The following is a 23269-nucleotide window of genomic DNA, read 5'->3' as shown; positions in this document are numbered from 1 at the left end:
GATGATGGGGCTCTGGGAGCGATCCAGGCTTGGTGTGTGCTGTACCACCCGCCACCATTCCGGAGGGGAGGGGTAGTAACTCAGCACCATCTTTGCTGCCAGTGAAGAGTATAAAGGAGAATTGTCCTTAATATAAGTCTGATCGAGGGCTGATCGAGAGATGTGCCGGAGTGCACAGAGGAAGCAGGGGGAACCTTGCCAATCTTGGATTTCCTAGCTTTGCCCATCACTGATGCTGTGCATGCTGGCACAGACAGAGTTCACTCACTAAATGGCCATTTTTCTGAGCCTGCCAAGCCATGCCCTGTTATACTTGGTATTTTGACACTGATGTTCATACTACGAACATTAAATGTAATTATTCTAAAAAAAATAGTAAACCAAGCATTTTTTCTTCTCAAAAATCCCTAAAAAAAAACTAAAAATATTTAGTTTGTGTTTCTAACAGTTTAGAAACACCTGCCATATTTATACATTGGATGTCTGGAAGTCTGCCCATATTCTGTTCTAAAAGAAAAAAAAAATCTAAGCTTCTGTTGTGGAATTTCTTCAGATTGGTTAAATTTATGGAGATGAATAAGAACATAATTAAAAGTGTTACTGTTTCTTTACAAAATGTAAATCCCTTTGTGTTCAGAATGTATCTGTACATACTTTTTTAAATGACATACAGTTATTCAGCCTATCAATAATAGTGAAATAATACATTTGTTTTCCAGATATACAAAACCATTAACCTTTGCTGACTGCATTGGTGATGAGTTGCCCCTTGGATGGGAAGAAGCCTACGATGCTCAAGTTGGTGTATACTACATCGACCATAACAGTCGTAAGTTTTTGTGAACTATTCTGCACAATAGAACATTAGTGTGTCCTTTCCTTATGAGTATTGCACAATGCAGCAGATATTGTAATTACATGTAAAAAAGGAAAGGTTGGACTTAGTCATGAAAAAAAAGAAAAAAACAGCACTACTGCCAGTGTCAAGAGGAATTTAAACAAAGTTGCAGATAAAGCATTAAAAATTGCTGTGTGAATGTTATTGACAGATAGTAGCATCACATTTGCTTTTGCCCATAGTACTACTTTATATATTTATAGGTTTTTAGATCTGTGGTCTTAATCAAGATCAACATCCTTGGACCAGTATGTTCTTAAAGACTTCTCATGTCTGCCTACACAATCGCCATAAATATTTATTGCAGCTAAAAAAAAAAAAAATTTTCAAACACCAACATGCAATTGCTTATTGAGTCTTTATTTTAAGTTAAGTGTTTCAAAAACCGCATTTAGGAAATCTGTTAAATATCCACTATAGTTGCATTTTGGAATGATGTTGTGGTTGACAATCTACATTGCTGTATGAGTATAATTATATTGAAATGTATTTACTCTTTCATTTGCACAATTGAAAATAAAATTTGCAACTCTTGGTAGTGACCATAAGACATGAGCACTTTTTTGCTCAGGCATTCTTTGTTTTTTTCTGATACAATAGAGGTGATTTCTTTAGCATTTTGTACATGTCGACGTTTTTATGTTGGCAAGACCACATAATTTCTGGAACTTCAATCTCCTTCTGAAAACTGTTTTATTCTATCCCATCTTCAGTTCTGATATCCTAATGAGAACATATATTTTTTATTTCATATATGGCTACTGAAAATTAATACAGCATGTAGCATTTTGATTTTTAGAGAGCAAAATTTTCAGTGATACTCATGTTGCCAAGTGGGGGACCCCCTTTCAATCCCAACCAATGTTTAGGGGAAAGATAGCATAAGGATTCTGTTGAAACCTAAGTTTCACTAATTTTTTTTAATTAAATGGATAAGAACTTATTGTTCTTTTTCGAACATTACAATATTGTTCATTATGATACATAATTCCTATTAACAATTCAAAAATAAAATATCAATACATGTTTTATTAAAAATTAAGCTTAGTTTAGCCTGGATAATTCTTAAAGTGTATAGGGCTTCCCCAGATCTGAATCTGGCGTCAAACAGCAGCGGAGGACATCGGGAACAACATCCAAGCAGCAAACAAACTGCTATTCCATATGTTTGTAGGTTACCTCCAAATTGAACAACCGACTGCCTAAAATATTTATGAATAAATAAAAGCTTAGGGCACAACCTTAGGGATATTAATCAAAAGTTATGTTAGCCTTAGGTAGGAAGATGATTATGATGGTATCCAATTCTAAACAACAACTTGAAATCATTATCCTACATCCTTATTGCTACAACCTTATTAGAGGGGGTTGCTACAATATATTAATTTAAACCACTCCAAAAAAGTTATCAAGTAACAAGACACCAATATCTCAAATCTAAGATAGGTAAGAGATAGATTTCTCCTCCGTTTGGGCATATCCTCATGCTGTTCCTCCAGAATAGCTCAAGAGTTTACCTGTGTCACCTATAACCCCCTCAGTTTCACTGGATCAAATCCAGGTTAATGAACATACAATATAGTGACATAACATCAACAATATAATAATCAAAGCATACATATATTATACAAAGTAATTTGAAAAAATACACATATATTTACAATATATATAGTAAATTGAGAAAAAAAGGGGGCAGCATTAGTTTGTTATTTTCCCACATTGTATTAGTTTTTTTCCCCAGCCCATAATTCATTGTCACATCACCTTATTATACTTCTTTGTATGAATAATTTAAAACGTAAGTGTTTATTCAAACCTGGGTAGTGATTTGCCTGTAGATTAAAGACCACGTTGATTCAGACTTTAGTAATTCTATCTTTATCAAAATTCACTACCTCTCTGGTTGGGGTAAAGGTGATCCAGTGCAATAAATCCTATTTGGTCCACATCAAAATTATGATACCGACCCATATGATGACTCAACGGGGTAATGATTCTTCCACTTGAAATAGTATATATGTGTTGATATATTCACCTTTTAAAAGGTCTCTTGGTCTTGCCAGCATGAAAATGTCCACTTGTACAAAAAGCTAAATAAATCACCCCTATTGTATCACAATTCACAAAAAGACATGCTGTGAGGTAAACCTTTTTTGTTTCTCATCTTGGTTACTGTAAATCCACTTACATGGGCACATTTTGTGCATGGTTCCTTGTTTTTGTATGGGGTTTAGGCCTTCATTTCTGAAATGGCGCTTTATCAATTTGTTCTCTAATGATGGTAATTTGTGGTAGGTTATTTTAGGGTATGATGCCAAATGTTTAAGTAGTTTTGTTAGCTACTGATGCACATTCATGCATTTTGTTAATGTTAGCACTGATTTCCTAAAAGTGAAACAAGTAAAATTTTAATTTTTGCCTGTGCAGTGTTAAATGCACTTTTAGTGATATTGGCAATAATGGAGAATCTTTTATGAGCGAATTCTTTTAAATGTACAAAATGATATCCATAATCTGCAGTTTGTAATGGTGTTAAAATCAAAGATATTAACACCTGGCCAGTTGTGGCTAAATGTTTTAGTTTTAAAATGATACGTTTGCTATTTGTTTTTACAGATCCTTATTTTAATTTATACATTTCTGTATTTAAATTTACATACCCTTTTCCCCCCCAAAAAGACAGTGACATATATATTTTTGCTCCAAAAAATGCACTGGACTTATTTTCAGGGGATGTCTTACTTTTTCATGTTCAACAATCGACATTTATTCTTGAACAAAAAATCTACATTTATTCAAATATAGTCATGTCATCACATTCTGGAACATTATCATAACTCTCCAAACCCTGAATTCCATCTTGAATTTCTTGTGACTCCTTTTTCTTTACATGTGAGTGATCAGAGAGCTGTATATGTCAGTTATATTATATAAAACGTTCACATTGATAGCATCGTTTGTGCTGTAATAGAATAATATCACAGTTAAAAAAGGAGACGGCTAAGCTTGAAGGTATAGTAGTTGTTATTGGTGTCATGTTGATCCTGGCCTCACTTACAGCAGAACCAAGGACTTTCATAGTTTTAAATTTAGATTTAGACTGGGGTAGGGTCAAAACCTGAGCACTGTTAAGTTTTTTAGGCTAAGTATGTATGTTTTGGACAAAAAAGGAGGTGTGTGTGGTAGGCAGGGAGTTAAGTGAGGCATGTGATGACAAAATCAATCCAGCAAGCAAAATAAAAAAAATAGACAAAAGGCCAGCATACTGTATAGAAGACCACCAACAAAAGTAGAAAAGGTATACAGCCTAATTTATTTATTAACCTATTAATTATTTATGTATCAACTATTACCTAATTTCTCAAAAACAGCAAAAGACAAATACAGATGTAATACAAAAGTATACAAAGGCCACCATAATTACTAGCAAAAAAGAAAAATCATCAAATTTGTAGAACGGAATAATCTATTAAACCTGAAAATTAATGTCTCCCAAAAACACCCACTACTGACAAACACTTATAATTGACACGCAAGTTCTATTAACACAGATAATATAAATGGCATGAACGTTCCAGTTGGAAGTGTGGCTTCTGATTTGCCAGGTGCGACATCCAGATACAGAACATTAATAATAATAATAATAATAATAATATTAATAATAATAATAAAACTACATAAATAACAATTAAAAAAATTTAAAATGTTCATAAAGCAGATGTTAGGAGATATTAGCAAAGACATGCAAAGCATAACAGCAACTGAAGTTTATTATCATTGACAGAAATCAGTAGCATGCAGATAATACCACTGACAAGTGGCTATTGGATAAGAGATAGATTTCATTAATAGGCACATATTTAAGTTGCATACGTATTCCCCAAGGAATAACAAAAACCCCAGGAAAAGTTTTACCTTTGACAGCCACATAATAATGGTATGCATATATTAACGACAAGAAGATATTAACAACACCAGACACTTACTGCATACTAAATTACTTTAGGGTAACACCAAGTAAATGTAGATGTTTGGTGCCATGCAGATATTACCAAGAACAATTACTACTAATGAAAATCAGATATCTATGACAAACAAATCATACCAAAAGGAAGATTTTACCAAAGGCAGGCAGATATCAATGACATGCCGGTATGATAATGACACAAATTCCACTACTAGACAAATACTCCAGTGACAGACAGGTTCACTAGTAATCTGTACCCTAGTGACAGGCAGGTAGCTTTCTCAGGGTCAGAAAACCTACTGACCAGCTAATACACTTTCCAGTGAAAAGCAAATTCTTGTGAAAGGTAGAAAATGACAGGTGGGTAGGTGACCAAAATAGTGAGGTAGTGGACCAGAGTAGAGAGGGGGGGCGGTTGGGGCAAAGAAGGTAAGTCAGGGCAAAAAAATGGAAACGGGGAAAATAGAATGCTAAGGGAGACAACAAAGATGGGGATCAGGATGTAACCTCCCTGTCACGCCACCCTCTCTTGCTTTAACCTCTCTCCCAACAGCAGGTGAATTCTCACTTTGTAAAAATTTTTTAAATGGTCTACATAATCAACTTTCTGCAAAGTTGTTCACTAAGGTTATTGCAACATTACATTTGTAGGAAAATCTGCACATTGAAGAGATTGTGTGGGATATGAGTGGGTTTAAAGGCTCGCCACCTGGCAGTACACTAGCTCTCTTACACAGCTCTGCTCTTCTGAGCAGATCCGCCACCTGACCCCAAACTAGCTGAGAATAGCAGAGCAGTGTAAGAGAGCTGGTGTGCTGTCAGGTGGCAGAGCTGCTGAGAATAAAATATAACCATAACATAGAATAGTTTTGCCATACAACAACACCCCCCCCTCCCTTTGGGCCATGGCAAAAAATTTTTCTATGTTATTGGGCCCTGTTGTCAGATAGGTTGGTGGTGGCCACTGCCTTACAGATTCATGATTTTTTTCCCCCAGTGCTTTTATTTTTATTTATTTATTTATTTATTTATTTGCTCTATGCAAGAGCAAATTGGACCATGCTTTGTCTTTATCCATGCATACTATAAGAGTTTTTTAAGCAATCTTCTGGATCAACTGTGAGCATAGTATACTGTGTGTGTGTATGTATGTATATATGTATGTATGTAAATATTTGTGTGAGTATATGTATATATATATATATACTTTAGGGAACAGTGGCTGAAGAAAAATGTGAAAACTGGGCCTCTATGTAACTAAAAACTGGCCACACAAACTCCCAAATTGCTAGGCAGAAAAGTATTGTGCTTATATTCTAGCTTTCTATAAATAAGCAATTAATCTATGCCTTTTTTTAAGAATGGGTCTGCATTAAGTTTCTGTGTCTAAATATATATATTATTTTAAAAATAAATGTGTTGCTCACAAATTATTGTGTTAGGGATGATAAAGAATTTGTTACGAAAGGATACGTTTTTGATTTAAATATCTAATGAATTCTGCATATAACAAGGAGAAAAAGGCTACAAGGAGAAAAAGGGTACATGAAAGAAAATAAGCATATAAATGTATTAATACAGTGCATAGAAATAGGCAAACTAATTACAATTGTGAATGTAGCTGTTGGAAGTTGAGGCATGATTATCCTTTCCTGCTACTATTGGAAGTTGAGGCATGATTATCCTCTCCTACTAAATACACAATAAAATACATCTAATGGTGCTGTTGTGTCTGCCAAATAAGCAGTATCTCTGTCCATCCAGTCCCAAGATTTACTATTTCACATAGTAAATTAGCTCATTTTGGTAGGACAGAAAACTTCATTTTTCTCTGCAGTACATAAGTAACACTTACAGAATACCTCACCACCAGTGATAATACAGTAGAGATAAAGCAGCAGACTCCTCCTGTCTGCATATACTTGCACTTTTGTACAACGAATTTGAGCTCTGCTGTGTAGCATCAAGAGGTTGATACTAATTTTAAATTCAGTACTTAAACTGCTTGTATTTAAAATACATTTTTTTTTTTCAAACCAATTTTTATTAGTTTTTTATTTATTCATTTTACAAATACACATCATAAACAACAGTTTAAAATACATTTAATAAATGTATTAAACACAGAGCTGCATTTATTTTTGTATTTGATATGTGCCCAGTGTTCAGCTTTAAACATATTTATTAGAAAGACCAGTATTATTGCCAGTGAGTTTTTTTTCAATGACTACCTTGTTTTTTTTAACTTCTAAACTCTTATTAGAGAAGAGGAGAGAGAACTATATGCTGAATATAAAGGTGGATGGGATAATGTGGCTTTTTAATATTAATAATAATTAATAACATTAATTAATAAGATTATCAACATTATAACAAATATTTCTTAGCTGTGGAATTATTATTTATTCTACCTTGGTAAGCCTTTCCTTCTGCCGAATTACAGATTTTTTACCAGGCAAAAACTGTATTTTCTACAAAGAACAATTCAACCCCAAACCTTTTTTTTATTGCTATTTCTGTCACAAAACAGCAATACACATTGGACTGTTGTATTTGCCATTGTTAATAAAAGGTTGTTTGTCGATTTATTTGCAGAAACCACACAGATAGAAGATCCTCGAGTTCAATGGAGAAGACAACAGGAGTGCATGCTAAAAGACTATCTGGTGCTTGCTCAAGAAGCTCTTGATGCTCAAAAAGAAATTTACCAAGTCAAACAGCAAAGGCTTAAACTAGCCCAGCAGGAATATAGGCAGCTACACGATGTTTGGAAACATAAGCTTGGATCTCAGCCAAGTTGTAAGTATTGGATCAAAATAAATTTATTTCTGTATCTATGTTGTTCCACTTGCCACTTGTAATGAATGTAGGCTACATGTACAGTAATCAATAGAGGGTCTTTCACAAGCAGCAGGCCAGCTACCCAGCTTCCCCTGAACACTACTTTAAACAACAGAACTCTTGCTGCTTAGAGGTAACCCCACAGTTCACATCATATGTGAGCTGTTTCAGTACAGGGTCCTAAAATACATTAAATTGCAATTTTCAGCTTCATTACTTATGGCTTAATCTACATGGACTGTTTCCCCAGCATTTAACCTGGGCGTTTTAAAACCCATGTTTGAAATTCCTATGCATTCCAATAGGCTAGGGCGGTTTCCTTAAAACATGTTTAAAAGTGTTAAAAAAAAAAAGTGTTAAAAGTGTTAGCTGCATTTTAAAAATTAAAAACACTCATAAATGTGCAAAAGTGGCTCAAGTGTCATCAGGGTTTCTTTTTTTTTCAGCCAATCAACACTGGAGGTGAATAGGGAGACTTGTCCTCATTTGCCCTCTAGTGCTTTGGGATCCCACACTGTCAGAAGTCCCACAGCTGTGCTCATGTCATAAATGCAGCCATGGGAATCATCCTTTCATTGTGGGATAACCTGTAATAAAAAGTTACATACAGTTTAACACAGAACCCATACATATATAAAATACTTTAACAAGTCACCTCTAATTTTTTCATATATTTTTAACCCTTTCAGGCAATGAGTTAGGGGTTTTATGTACGTGTATGTGGGGTAAAATGAAAACTCTTATAAATGCTTTAGTAAAATCGTGGCAAAACCTGTCATGTGGGTTTAAAAGGATTTTTTTAGCATTTTAAAAGGCAAGCTTTAAACGCTTGTAAAAACACATATAAACATGGTGGGAGCTTTTATTAGTTTTTAAAACAGGCCGTGTAGACCGAGCCGAAATGGGCAGTCACTGATTACATTATTTGGGTAAAATCAGAAGGATCCATGCAGTACAACATTTCCACAAATACTTCTACAAATCCTCACACTTAGCTGTTTAACTATAACATGTAACAGCATACAATGCATACTTTAAAAATACACTTGAAGATTGGCTTTATAACCCGCATTAAACATTTTTTTTTGTGATTTGTAAATTTATGGAATTACTGTGTTAATTTCCTATAATTAGTTAATTATAGGAAATTAACACTGTAAATTAGTTCATTAAAGTTAATTTCCTATAAATACCTAAAATTATATGTCTATTTTCCCTTTTTATTTTAGTGGCTTCAAGTTCTTCTTCAAATTCAAAATATGATCCTGAAATTCTGAAAGCTGAAATAGCTACTGCAAAGTCTCGGGTATGTCCATAGAGTGTTAAAATCATTGTCTGTGACTCATTAAAAATGACAAATGTGTTGTATTAAAAAAGTAACAAATTGCTGATTTGCAAATGAGTATCTTAAATTATATTTATTATTAATTTATTTGGTCAAGCCTAAATGTTGTTTAAAATTCTCTTGATTTTGATTTGGTCATCTGAAATGAGCACAAACCAATAAAAAAGTTACTTTTAGTTTTGTAAAAGGGTCCCTCTAATGTTTGGCATTAAATGCAGATACAGGATCTTTATTTTTAAATCCTTCAGGCTTAGGTTTCTGAATAGTGGTTACTGTAATTTATAGCATTGTTACCCAAAATGATGGTGATGGGGGTGCTAATATTTTTCTTATCGTAAGTTCCAAGATCGTCAAATTTTTTACTATATAAACCCATCTGTAGCAGCCATTGTTGAGAGATTGAACCCTGAGCAGATTAACTGCAGGGTGACCCAGGCAGAACCCAAGGTCTGGTTGGTAGAGGGAGGCCAAGTTGCTGCACTCATGTCACATTCTCTTTAAACTAGGGGAGCTAATACACTTCACTACAGGTTTACATGTTTTTGATTTCCCTAGAATATCACAGTTGTTGTCACCAGGATAGGGAGACACTGCAAATATACTTAAAAGGGGTTCTAATGTTTCTATTTTTTTCTGGTTTTAAAAAAAGATGTATTTTTTGCAGTCTGTGTCCAAACTGGAGAAATCTTTCCAAAGGGGTTATATACTGCACTAAAAAACTGACTAGAGAGCCTATCCTTTTCTTACGCTGTCAAAAACAATTTGTATTAGTATCAGTCATCTTTTTTATATTTGATAATATCTTGCCATTTGAGGCATATTGAAAAAAAAGCTTTACCTCAGATTATGTTTTTTGATAATGTATGAATTTTACAGCAAAATTTAGTCTTTAATGGATTGTGTCCTGTATGTGAACAGATAAAAATAACATTTTTAAATTTTTTGCAGCATTTTTTGTATGTTTATATTTCACACCACCAATTAAGTTTTAAAATATATTTTACACTGTTTTATCACCACAGCTTTGTATTTACATATTGTTGCTTGAGTTCTTTATCACAACAGTTTATCATAACAGATAGGCTGCAAGTTTGTTTAAACACAAACCCTTAACATGTCCTTAGAAAAAGATATTTATTTGTAGAAGGGATCTGTTCTTTTTGCTCCTGTTTTTATGCTAATCAGTTGATAGAATTCTAAGAAGTTAAGGCTGGAAAGTCTATTACAGGTATGTGATTAGAAGAACACTTCACTGTAGTAATTCAAAGGTAAGCATAATTTCCTACTCAAAAAAAGTAAAAAAGTAAATCTTGGGTTTCCTTATTTTAAAGAACCTTAAAATTTAATGGAATTTTATTTATTTTTTTTCCCCTTTTTTTTTTACTCATGAATAAGTTGTTGATACTGTCTAACGTACCCAAATACAGGTTAACAAACTGAAGAGAGAAGTAGTCTATATGCAGCAAGAACTCCAATACAAGGAAAATGGCTATCAGACACTTCAACAGTAAGTTAAGCGTTCATTACATATTAACATTTCACTAAATGCAATTACTATTACAGACTATTTCACATAGCTACTAACATAATTTGCATCAATATAGTAACTGATTAATTTAGTATTTGAGTACCTGGACTTGCCCCACTCAGCATCCCTAACAGTTCTCATAGAACAGGTTTAACAACTCGCGGCTTTTCTAAAAGGTTGCTCCAAATTTTTGCAACCCACAGATGTAACTGCTAAATGTGTACCATTAACCCATATCATACTTCTGGCTCCTTGAATATTTCCGTGGAAACCCCTAGGGAACTGCAAGTCTACAAAACTCTTTTATAACATTTAAACAAAGTACTATACATTAATAGACAGCTAGCTTTGGTCAGATTTCTTTGAAGGCTTGCCCAGATCCCTCTCTATGAACCCACATATACTGTACTCTATAGGACTACTGGAAGCTACCTCAAGTACAGATCCCCATAGTAATGATTGGGGCTGTACAGGCAAGAACAAAATGAAGAGGATCAGTTAAAGCTATTTCTTTTCTAGCAGGACCTGGACCTTTGGACTGCTGATCCAGGGAACATCCGATTGCCTCATGGAATCAGGAAGATTTTTTTGCCTTCCCCTGGACCAACTATGTCCATAGGGTTTTATATCTGGGATATGTTTATTTCCCTTGTGGTTGAATTTGATGGACTTATGTCTTTTTTTCAACCTGACCTACTATGCAACACCACTACTAAAGTATCAGAACTGAGTTGCTGTATTTCAAAGGTTCTTTTGCCACATGGCAAGGCTTCTTTCAACAGGGAATTGCCAGTCTTCAGTCAATTGTGATGTCCAGGTAGAGGACATTTTATGTACTGCTAGATAGAGCTAAAAATTAGGCTAATTTTGTGCTAGTACAAAATTAGCGCAGTTCTGCATAAACATTACCATGAAACTGTCATGAATAATGTAAAGAAATTAAGGCTGATATGTTCTCATTTAATTCCCTTTTGCTTTAACAATCAATTTTTTATGTTCCAAAATTATATAGACAGCATCATTTCTTTTGTTGTCAAGATTACAAAAAAAAAAAAGTAAAAAAAGTACTGTAACTTTTATGAATATTTACAGTGGTAATTTACATTTCAGTGAAGATCAAACAGAGAAGGAGGGTTAAGGAAGGTTTTTTTTTGTTTTGTTTTTTTTTGAGATCTTGCTGAGTTTGGCATTTTATGCTCACTAAGATTTTATGGTATGGGTATGGGTATTAGTACTTCTGTTCCTGCATGAATACCTTTTGAATAATTTGGCATATATCGTTTCACCAGTTATTTCCAAGTAAAGACATGAAGAATGTTCTCATTTTGCATTCTTGATAAACCTGGTTGAGCTGTAGGCAGCTATAATTAGTGTCCCTCCAATAACCTATAAAGAAAACAATAAACTATATTCATGAAGTTCATGAAAAGTACAAAAATTGGTCTTCTTTACTTTAGATATAAAAATATTACCCTAACAGTAAATAGATATACCTGTAAGAGATACATTCAGTGTTGTAAATCAATTTCCAAAAAATATTAGCAAGGTATGCTATGTCCTCTAAATTTGTGTCACAAAACCCCAGATCATTAAATCTCTGCAGTTTGTTTTTGTGGTGTTTACTAGTTGGTATTGTATGGCTAACATATTACACATACATAGGTCTTTGTGTAGTGATATAATAAATATCCAAATGTTAGTTAATATGTTAGATAAGTGGTTTTACTGACCTGTGAGTATGTTCCATTAATTGTCATTTTGTGTGATTGGTGATGTTATTGGTATGCATTGTTGGAAACGCTTCCCGGACTATATTTAAGGGTAGGAGGAAACCGGGAGGGTATCTTGGACCACATAAACACAGGATATTGATCTATACCTCCAGTGTGTGGTAATAGGCCTTTTGTGCATCTGCAGAGTGAAAGATTTATGCTGCCTGTTAGTTAATACAGCATAAGCATATGATATGAGGACTTTACAGTTCGGTATAAACATATTCCTGCCTATATTGTTGTATAGAGAATACTATAGGTTGGCTTGAACACTTTGATTTTACATCAGTTCAATACAATATATAGATCATTACAACACTGTAGGCTTTTGTGCGTATGGTAAAAGATTTTGTTCTAATACAGTGGAGGCTGCTTTCCTTAGTTATCACACAGGTGGCAGCAGAATACAGATAGCCGCAGACTATGTAAAAAGAGTTTAAACTGCACAATTTGTATTCAAGCAAGTACAATTCTACAACACAGCTAACCAAACTCTATTTAAAATAGCAATCAGTCTCTGACCTTTTCTTCAAAATGTAGTCAAAAAATCCTTGGGTTCAAGGCACTAGATTTTACATATTGCCAGTTGGATCCATTAAACAGTATACATTTTTTAAATTTGCAGGCATGAATTTCAGTTCCGAAAGTTTTCTGAAAGTTTTTTTTGCTGGTGCAAAAAAAAAAATGAATGACAGATTTAGGGCTCTAATAATATAACAGGGAGAGAGCATTTGAGTCTACAAATACATTGATTCAACACATTAGTTGAACTGGAACTGAAGAGAAACTGATTCTTTGGACCCAAACATTACAGACAAGTTAATAGTTATGTGGCTCCTTTACTGCAAATGCTGTAGCTTACTCTAAATAAAGCCTATTGTTTTGGGGACAGAAAATTAGACTTGCCTTGATATATATATATCAAAAATATCAGTTCAGAAGAGAGAGTTCAAGATCTTTATTTGAAAAGATGCTCCACTCAAGCATATGTACCCCTCAGCATATGTATGCCCTGTCCTATATGGTTGAACACATAATACAAACCTAGGACTTTGTACACACGTCATATGATTCTAGCCCAATACAAATTTTTGGCCTCTCCGTGGATGAGAATCTGACACTGGTACAGCAGTCACCCGACATTCATGAATCTATCCTGACAGATCCATGAATGGCCGACAGTGAACAACCTCTGTATAAGTCAATCAAGAAGAGCACAAGGTTCTGCTCTCTTGTTCTCCCCTTCCCCTCTCCATAGAACAGTTCATCTGTCACTCTTTTGTCACAAAAATTGAGCATGTGTATGCTGCATAAGAAGCCTGCCTAGATGAGCCAGAAATTGAAAAGATCATTTTTTTTTTCATTTTAGCAATTGTTCTGACCTATAACAGGTAGGAATGTAGTGTAAACTTCCCATAGCTAAATGAAAAGTGAGTTAAAGTAGAATAGAAGATCTTATAGTAGTTTTTCTTTTCCCACACTTTCAGCATAGAAAATCAAAACTCTATAGAAAAGACATGGCCCCAATTTAAACTCAGTTGATATACAAACTAAAACTAGTGAATTCAGCCATAAGTAAATATATTTCCACAGAACAACCTTTACTTCAGATGACTTCCATATGTATTATAAATGATATTGTAAGCAATTAATGTTGTTTTTGATCTACATTTACTAACCTCATGTTATGTATATATTGCCTGGTAAAGCATAAATCAATAATAAAGTAATTAACCCTGCTTTAAAGAGTCAAGTATAAATGTTTTGGTAGTTGGGCTTTTACTCTCTTGGGCTTACTTTGACTAAATGGGCAAAGTGACAGTCTGTAAAACTATACTTGTTATTAAAATTGAAGGGATGACATGATCAAATGCATGTTAGCACCAAGTATAAATATTTTGGTAGTTGGGCTTTTACTCTTTTGGGCTTACTTTGACTAAATAGCAAAGTTACAGTCTGTAAAACTATGCTTGTTCCTAAAGTTGTGTTCTGATTTCTTTTTCCTTTACAAATATAGAATTGACCTGAAAATGTCAGGAAACCATGGCAGTTATAAACTTGATGAAGCTCAAGCTATTCTGAATGAAATGAAAGCCATCAAAAAAGCAATCAGTTCAGGAGAAAGAGAAAAACAGGAGCTAATACAGGTAACTCATGGATAAGAATAATTGATACATTCTGCTGAAAACACATTTTAGCATCAAATTGATGTTTAGCACCTCTGACTACACCTTACTCTTTACTAAGCTGTTAATTGTAGGTTGACTGACTAATTCGAATTTTGTTGTGTTGCAGCCTGATGCTACAATAAGTTTAATAGTTTTTTTTTCTCAATACACTCAGTACCGCATAATGACAAAGTGAAAACAGAATTTTAGACAGTTTTGTAAATACAGAAGATTTTGCCCAGAGATGGGCTTTAATTTCAGCAGCATTTTATTGAAGTGCACAAAGATTAGGTTGCTGCCAACTTGCCTACATTGTCTGTTCTATTATATTTGTTAGTTTTATTCTTGACCTGGGGGAAATTCAAGGCACTATATGTAGCTTGGGTATAAAATGTTTAAGGATATTTAAAGCAGACCTAAATTAAATTTTTAACTTTACATAAAAGTGTAGACTACCCTTTTATGAAAGGTAAAACTCCTATTTTTTGTGTGTTTGTGGGGAATGAAGCCCCTTCCCTTCTGTATTTATCACCGCAGGGATAAAGACAGAATGGGAGCACAGTCCCCTGGAATACTCATGTCATACATCCCAGGATGCTTCTGGCTGCAGTTTTTTGCCCCCACCCCAACCGCAACTCCTTATCTAGCCCAGCTTCTCGACGTATATTAGCATCCACAGAAATGTTCAGGAATTGCCATATCTCAATTCAACTTTTTCACTGAAATCTATCATTGATCACTGTAATAATAATCTTTTTTTATTTTAATTTATTTTAATTTATTTTAATTTTATTTGAGTTATTTTAATTTGCATGTTAAATCTTTTTTAATGAAATATTATTCTGATGCTACCTGTTTCTACTTTAATACTTGACACAATAATACATATTGGCATATTTCTACTTGAAAGTAAGTTTTATAATTAGTATATTTTATTTTTTATCCACAGAGTCTTGCCAGGTTGAAAAATGGCTTTGTTTTTGACAAAGGATCTCAGTCAGACCTCTGGACCAGTGAGACTTCATTGAGTAGTTTATGTCTATCTTTGTCCCGAAATGTTAGTTCTCAGACTGATATTTCAGGAAATGTGAGTATTTTTTTAAGGGTGTTAGCATACTATGGGAGATGTATGTTTGTGGCAAGCATATCTTATTGCTCACTGTTCAGTTTTGACTGGTAAAGTGTGTTCTAAAAAAGGTTGCTTTCAAGCTGGGGTACTGTACAAACCAATACATTTCTCGCACAGCAAGGCAAGTGACTGACCACAAACCACTAACAAAGTTATAACATTTTTGTAGTCCCTGCAGTCTGTTGTTGTCCTCACTTCCCTGTAGAACAGATACCGCTACTTAGCTGCCATCTCTACTTGGCTAAATGAGGGGAAATTTGATTTGCATCAAATTGTGTAACTACTTTACTTGAAAAATATCTACCTGAATATCTCTAGGTCATTTTGTGCCCAAATGATTAGAACTTAATATCTATAGAGAGGCACAATGGATGAGTGTATTGATGTGTGTGTTTGTAGTCATAAGATAATACTGCCAGGCAAATAGTCTGACATTATTTGTTGCTTTTTATGTTGGATATATCCCACACAGTTGGGAAAATTCCTGCTAACCTGCTTTATTTCTAAATTAAAGCATCTGGCAAGTCCTGGAATTTATGACTGACAAGTTGATTGATTTGCTGTAAATTAACTAAAAGAAGAATTTGCTGTGTTGACTACAGTTCCATTATTACCCATTGATGCCTCATTTCTCCTTTGGGGCAATATTTAACCACTTCACCACCTAACCAATAGCCCAAAAATGGACAAAAGCCAAAAATGACATTAAATGCACTTGCCTAATTGTAATAGGAAATCAGTGAGCACATGTCGAAATCATGTTGAAATCAGTGAGCACAGAATTGACCAAAGCCAACAGGTTTTTTTTTTTAAATTTCCCAGCCTGCACTAAAAGTAACACAGGTCAACAGTTTTTCCCTAACACTAACAGTTCCTGAGTTATGAATACTATTAAAGTTCACATAGTACAAAATACATGCACGTACAAAAACGTAATGTTAATACATCTTCAACATCAGCAAGTGCTACTGTTTAAGCCTTGAAGCAAGAAGTTCTGCTTTGTCTTTGGAGAGATTTAGATCACAAACAAGATCATTCAGCTCTACTTGTGTAAAGGTCTCTGGTTCTGAATTTATATTGGCCAAATAGTCAGGATCAGATGATTCTGGGTTGTAACTGGCTGCAACGCCAGCGCATTTCTCATCAACTACAGAAGCAAGTCCATCATGTGGCGGTACCCGAACTGGCAATGAATCATCATGAGGAACAGGCCTAATTGCAGAATCGAGGCTGGGGATATACAATTTAGTGAGAGAGTTTAGAGTTTATAAAAGAGCGGACCTCTGATTAGCAAAAACATTCGGATTGGGGAAGATCTTTATTTTGAACTAAATGACTAAAACTCAATATGTGCCTTACCAATTAAAGGTTCCCAACTCTGAGAAACCTGAGGCTACTCCATCAACCAAACCGATGTGGTGGCATTCCTGGTGGGAACTTAGGATTCCCCCAGAGCGGAGCAAGAGGTACATAAGCTGAGCTAACATCTGGACAGCGTTTCACTGTGTCCCAAACCAATAATGAGTACTGTAGGGATGTGCATGAAATCTTGGGTCTCACGTGGTTAGGTATCCAAATGAGGGAAGCAAGTTCTGTCTCTGTAAGGGGCTGAACCCATATGTACATCATATGGGGCCTTTGGAACAATAAAGTATTCCAAGGAAGTTGCGCAATCTGTGCTATCCTATAGTAGAGCCTAAAATTAGGCACTCCTAAACCCCCTTTTACTTTAGGAGAGAGCATGGTTGTACGATTGATGCGACTCTCTTTACAACCCCAGATTTCACTGCTGCCACCCTGCCCAACCAGGATGGGGGAAAGGCAGACCATTTGGTTAGTTTAGAGAATATTTGTTTGAATAAGGGACCATAGTTCATATTATTTAGATCTTGAGGTCTGGAGGTGAGTTATATCCCTAGATATGGTAAGGCAGCCGTATGCCACTCCAGGTGAAAGGCCTGTTTCGGGGAAGCAGTGGTGGCTTGATGCAGATTTATGCCCATGGCCATTGACTTGAAATGGTTAACCAGTAGACCTGACATGTCCGCAAATTGTTTTAAAAATTTTAAATAGGTTAGGGATAGTAATTAGTGGTGATGAAATATACATTAGGATGTTGTCTGCGAAAGGGGCAAATTTGTGTTCAACCCTCCGCATATGATCTCTCTAACTACTGGGCAGGTGTTTTTGCTTTAGGAGATTTGTATAACGTAGCCAGAGTTCGCAGGAAGGTACCTCCAAGATTTATTCAACTTAATACGTAAAATAGATAATCCCACACACTGTCAATTGCCTTTTGGAGGTCTATAGATAGAAGCATGGCTTTCCTGGTTGAACTGTCCCAGTTAGTGGAAACTGCTGAAATTAGGTCTATAGACTGCCCGGTTTGGTCAGGGGGTTGGCGAAATGGTATGAAACCAACCTGATCAGGATGGATGTAGCTACTGAGAAAAGAGTTCAAGCGGATTTTGAGATCACAGTAAATAAATTGAAATAAATCAGATAGAACGATAGTTGGAAACAGAAGCATTAAGGATTTTTTTATATTCTTTTTGCCCACTTTAAAAGCAACATAATTCCCATCTATTTTTTTTTTTTTTTTTATCACAGGTAAGAATGGGTGAAAATACTCTTAGTACTTGCCTAAAGGCTCTAAGAAATCAATTAATACAGTATTATGGTAACTATGATAATTAGCATCGTCTGGTGTTGCCTGAAGCAGACAGGTACTTTCTTTAATTTCCCAACATGCAATACAATGCAAAATTAAGGCACAGAGGTTCTATGGGTAAAAACTATACTTCTCAGCTCTATGTTAAATAAAAAACCCTGGTGTATGAATTAAACAATGATAAATAGATAACTTTTATTGTTTTTTTTTCTTTTTTTTGGCAAATTTTTAAATAAACTCAGTTTGCTTGTAATATGTAAAAGACAAAAAAGTTAATGGAAAAGTCTGTTTTTAATGTGTAAAATTTAACACAAGATGCATTTCTGTGTTTACCTCTCCAGCTTGCTTTGAAAAGTAATAACCAGTTGGCTGAGAAGGTCAGATTGCGACTTCAATATGAAGAGGCAAAAAGAAGGTGAGTGCGGTATATGTTTTTGATAGATACATATATTTCTATTAGCATGTCATGTGTAACTTTTTATGTACAAGTTTTTTGCTTTAGAAAGTGACTGTGGAAGAAATGCTTAATGTATTTGTAACTCTTACTTACTTGAAACACTTCAGTTAGGATTTATCTCCTTTAGTGCTCAGTTATCCCAATATATCCTCCAGGTATTTTGTTTACATAGAATTCATGCATTATTATTGTTATTATTGTCTTCTCTAGATGGGCTTTATTATGTATACCAGTTTATGTGGACATTCTTACTGCTCATTTGGAGCCATTTACTGTTCACCCATTACATGCATAGAACATTTGGACAATCAAACGTAAAACAACTAAATTGGTCATAAATGATGCAGGTGATATGTCAGTTCAGTAATGCTATTGTAACGCTTTAAAAGAAAATGTGTACTATTCCTGTAATCAGAAATTACAGTTGAATCAGATAAAATAGTGCAGTCTCTTTCTCCCTAAACTCTGCAGCCATACATGAGAATTAACTTTTATAGGGTTGACAGGTACCGTATTTTTCGCCGTATAAGACGCTCCGGAATATAAGACGCACCCAATTTTAAAGGAGGAAAATCTAGAAAAAAAGATTCTGAAAAATTATTTCCCTTCTGATCACTCATGTGCCATTCATACCGGTATTCCCCTTCTGATCACTCATGTGCCATTCAAATTCCCTTTCTGATCACTCTGTACCTTTCAAATTCCCTTTCTGATCACTCTGTGTCATTCAAACTCCTCTTCTGTTCACTCTGTCATTCAAATTCCCCTTCTGATCACTCTGTGCTTTTTTTCTATTGTACGGCAGTTAGGACAGGGAACAGCAGGTGGCGCTGTGCCGGCTTCTTTCGCTTTGCTTTACAGACAGGAGAAAACACGATGCTGGCAGAGGAGAGAAGAGAGACACGCTGCAGCCAGAGACACATGCAGGATCGGGTATCGGGTGAGTATAATATTTTAAATATTTTTTTTAACACATTTGTCGTATAGGACGCACTAACTTTTCCCCCCAAGTTTTGGGGAAGAAAAAGTGCGTCTTATACGGCAAAAAATACGGTAGATCGCCTCCTTCCTGGTGTTTAATGAGCTTTAACTTTGTAGGTTTAGTTAAAAATATGTAATCTCTAAAAAGACTGCCACTTTATCACTGTTCATTTGTTTTTCTTTCCTACTTCATATTCTAATCATAGGATATCCAATATAAAAATACAACTGGCAAAACTGGACAGTGAAGCTTGGCCTGGTGTTCTTGATTCTGAGCGTGATCGACTGATTTTGATAAATGAGAAAGAAGAGCTCCTAAAAGAAATGCGCTTTATTAGTCCAAGGAAATGGAGTCAGTCTGATGTGGAACGACTACAGACCGAAAAGAAACAATTAGAGGAAGATTTGCAAGCTGCAAGAGATACCCAAAGTAAAGCACTGACTGAAAGGTAAGTACTAAAAATCAGCCATACAAGAAAATACCTTTTTTGCATTTCTCCCTGTATTGACTCATTGACTTAGTATTCCAGGTTCAATGATGACCAGCAGCATTCAACTGAAAAGACTTAAGACTTACTGTGCAGGAAGTACTTATCCCTAAAGGGGTGTCACCACACCTTCATTCACAGTGTATTATGCAGACAACAACACTGATACAATGAGCCTGATTTATTAAAGCTCTCCAAGAGTGGAGAAGATGGAGTATCACAGGAGAACCTGGTAATCCAGCAAACCTTGAATACATTTTTTAAAATAATTTGCTCATATTTGGCAAAAGTTTTTATTCTGGCACCAGATCCATTCCAGGTTTGCTGGATCGACCAAGTTTGTCTATGATAGTCTATGTTCTCCAGTCTTGGAGAGCTTTTATAAATCGGACCCCATAACTTTTTATATATACCATTCTTTATTTAGAGCATAAGAAAAACAAACATTACATCAGTGCATATAAACAATAAGGTTCTTACATTTAAACTGCATATGAAACATATATTACCTTGGTAACTTCTTGGTCAGCTTGGCATCCTGAGTAGAAAAACAGATTTCCGACAGGTTGAAAAACACATTCCTGAAGAGCAACAATAACATTCTTATACCATGGTGTAAATATAGCATTTCTAAATTGTGTCAGTGTGAATGGCCCTATTTTAGGCTTTTACTGTCCCTCTGGTTCTCTATATCTAATATATTTTGATGATCGCACAGATTGCTATCATTCATACCATGTATTAGAGAATTGGTATGGGTGTGAGGTCTTCTATATGCATCAATGTTGGACACCCTTCGTAAACACAGCTTTTCAGCAGTTGGTGTACTCTGCTTCCAGAATAGAATGATAAATGATCTGGCTGCCAACACCATATGGGAGAGTATGGATTGCCTGTAGACCTTTATTGGGATGGTGTTTTGATGCAGCAGGAAGAAGGCAAGTCCCTGAGCAATCATGTACCCAGTAAATTTTTGTGTAATCATGCCCACCGTATCCCAAAATTGTCTCAGGACTGGGCACGCCTAGAAAATGTGAAGGAAGCTGCCTTTCTCCTCACAACACTGCCAACAATGGTCAGAGACAGAACGATATATTCTGTGTAAGTGCTGTGGTGTAATTATACCATCTACATTTTATTATCCTAATTCCTGATACCTGCTGCTCATGGAGGCATTTTTGGAACAGTAGAATAATTTTCTCAGCCTGCTCTGGTGTACGTACTGAGCTGAGGCTGCATTCAGCAGAGAGTAAATAACCGAAAATGAGCACCTCATCGCCTCTATTCCAATGCAAAGGTTTTCAAACTCAGCCAGGGATCGGGCAAATGCTCTTGCTGGAGGGAGAGACCTGAGGAAGTGGGACACTTGCAACGCCCTCCAGGCTTCTTGTTTAAAGGGTCCCTCTGGATATCTTACTCTATATAACCCACCCAATCACCTGAGTGGACCATAGTTTTCTGAATTTTGTATCCTCTACCGATGGGAGGAAACATGGGTTGCCTAATATTGGAAATAGTGGTATGGGGCTTGGGGACAGGGACGCCTTAGCAGTATCCTGTCGCAGATGTCCAATGTGGGTCCCATGGTGGGATGGCGTCTAAGCTGTAAGTTGGAGTAGGTGGAGTAACCAGGGTAAATTGGACAAGGGTATTGCACTAAACACCCATTGTTTATACACAGAGTGTCTACACCAGTCAACCATCCTCAATAAATGAGATGCCACATAGTAATGGTAGAAATTGGGATCCCCCAGTCCCCCGGAGGACTTAGGGCTATTTAGGAGGGTCCTGTTTAGATGGGTCTGGCTCTCCTAAAAGATAAATCAGAAGAGTAAGGAGGTGTAATTTATGGCAAATTGATCTAGGAATTTGGATAGGTAAGGCCGTAATTAAGTACAGCACTAGGGGAAGGATTTTAATATTGACAACATTAATGCGCCCAAACCAGGACCTGGTTCAGGTGACGTAGGATGAAGAACCAGGAAAAAGATGTGGGACCTGATGCAAGAAACCCCTGGATAGATTAGATTGCCCTGCGGGATTGAAGGTAAGTGTATTTTTTTTTTTGGCAGATTGTTTTCACACAAGATTCAACCAATTTTTAACCACAGATTTTTTTTTCATTGAATCCAGTGTCAAAAATGTGTACATATTGAATAAAATGTGGGTGAATCTTAGTGATAACAGGAACCTTGACAAGCTGAAAATATAAAATAAAAATTTCTCTTCAATTCCCAGAATACTTGGTACTTTTGTACTTATACAGAACAAAATCAACACTTTCCTTCTTGGAAATATTAAAAAAAAGAAATAGAAGCTTTAGAAATAGAAGAAAAAAGTATGTCTAAAACTACATGCAGAAAGTTTTTAATTTTTGCTACAGATAGATTATTCACTTGTTGGTTAAAAAAATGTAAATGTATACATTTAGTGATCAATATAATGGTAATAACTATTACAAGAATGATACTGCATTGACTGACACTTTAGGCTTGATTTTTTTTAAAGCTCTCCAAGGCTGGAAAAGATACACCTCATCAGCGAACCTGGGTGATCCAGCAAACCTGGAATGGTTTTCTAAAAAGTAACTTCCTGTTTGTTAGCATGGGTAATGTATTTTGACATGGGAACATTATAACAGTTGCAGCTACCACTATGCGTGCTGCCCCCTCAGCTGAATCACGCCCCATGGTGGCAATGCATGTTTCAGCAACGGCTGGGCATGTCTGGGTCAAGAGCTGTCATCAGAAATAGGTATATAAAGCGAGATGGACCAAGGGCTTGTCTAAACCATTTTATTGGATAGTACAGCTAGGCCATAGTGAGTCTGTTTTGGGCTAAAAATGAGTAGACACAGCTGTGTTAATACACCGGACAATTTTTGCTACATTTGTGGCAAATATACCACGTGTGATCAACGCAAGAACCTAACCAAGAGGGTGAGATTTGCTTACTACAAATTATTACTTTGGATGTGAAATTGGATATCAGGATAAAAGCTGGGCACCTCATATCTGCTGTCAG

At 35.5% G+C, this 23269-nt stretch overlaps 1 protein-coding gene across 1 annotated transcript in view; it reads left to right on the top strand.

Annotated features, from left to right (window-relative positions):
* WWC1 (WW and C2 domain containing 1) overlaps window positions 1-23269 on the top strand; it is a 98027-nt gene that overhangs the window by 46954 nt on the left and 27804 nt on the right. Inside the window, exons 2-9 of the mRNA XM_072400812.1 lie at window positions 720-829; window positions 7461-7664; window positions 8936-9012; window positions 10479-10558; window positions 14369-14498; window positions 15469-15606; window positions 18661-18734; window positions 19964-20206. Coding sequence (XP_072256913.1) covers window positions 720-829; window positions 7461-7664; window positions 8936-9012; window positions 10479-10558; window positions 14369-14498; window positions 15469-15606; window positions 18661-18734; window positions 19964-20206 — 1056 coding nt within the window. The remainder of the gene's footprint in view (window positions 1-719; window positions 830-7460; window positions 7665-8935; window positions 9013-10478; window positions 10559-14368; window positions 14499-15468; window positions 15607-18660; window positions 18735-19963; window positions 20207-23269) is intronic.

This window comes from Pyxicephalus adspersus, chromosome 2 (genome assembly GCF_032062135.1).
Source record: "Pyxicephalus adspersus chromosome 2, UCB_Pads_2.0, whole genome shotgun sequence".
Taxonomy (NCBI): domain Eukaryota; kingdom Metazoa; phylum Chordata; class Amphibia; order Anura; family Pyxicephalidae; genus Pyxicephalus; species Pyxicephalus adspersus.
This window is presented reverse-complemented; position numbering and strand designations above follow the sequence as displayed.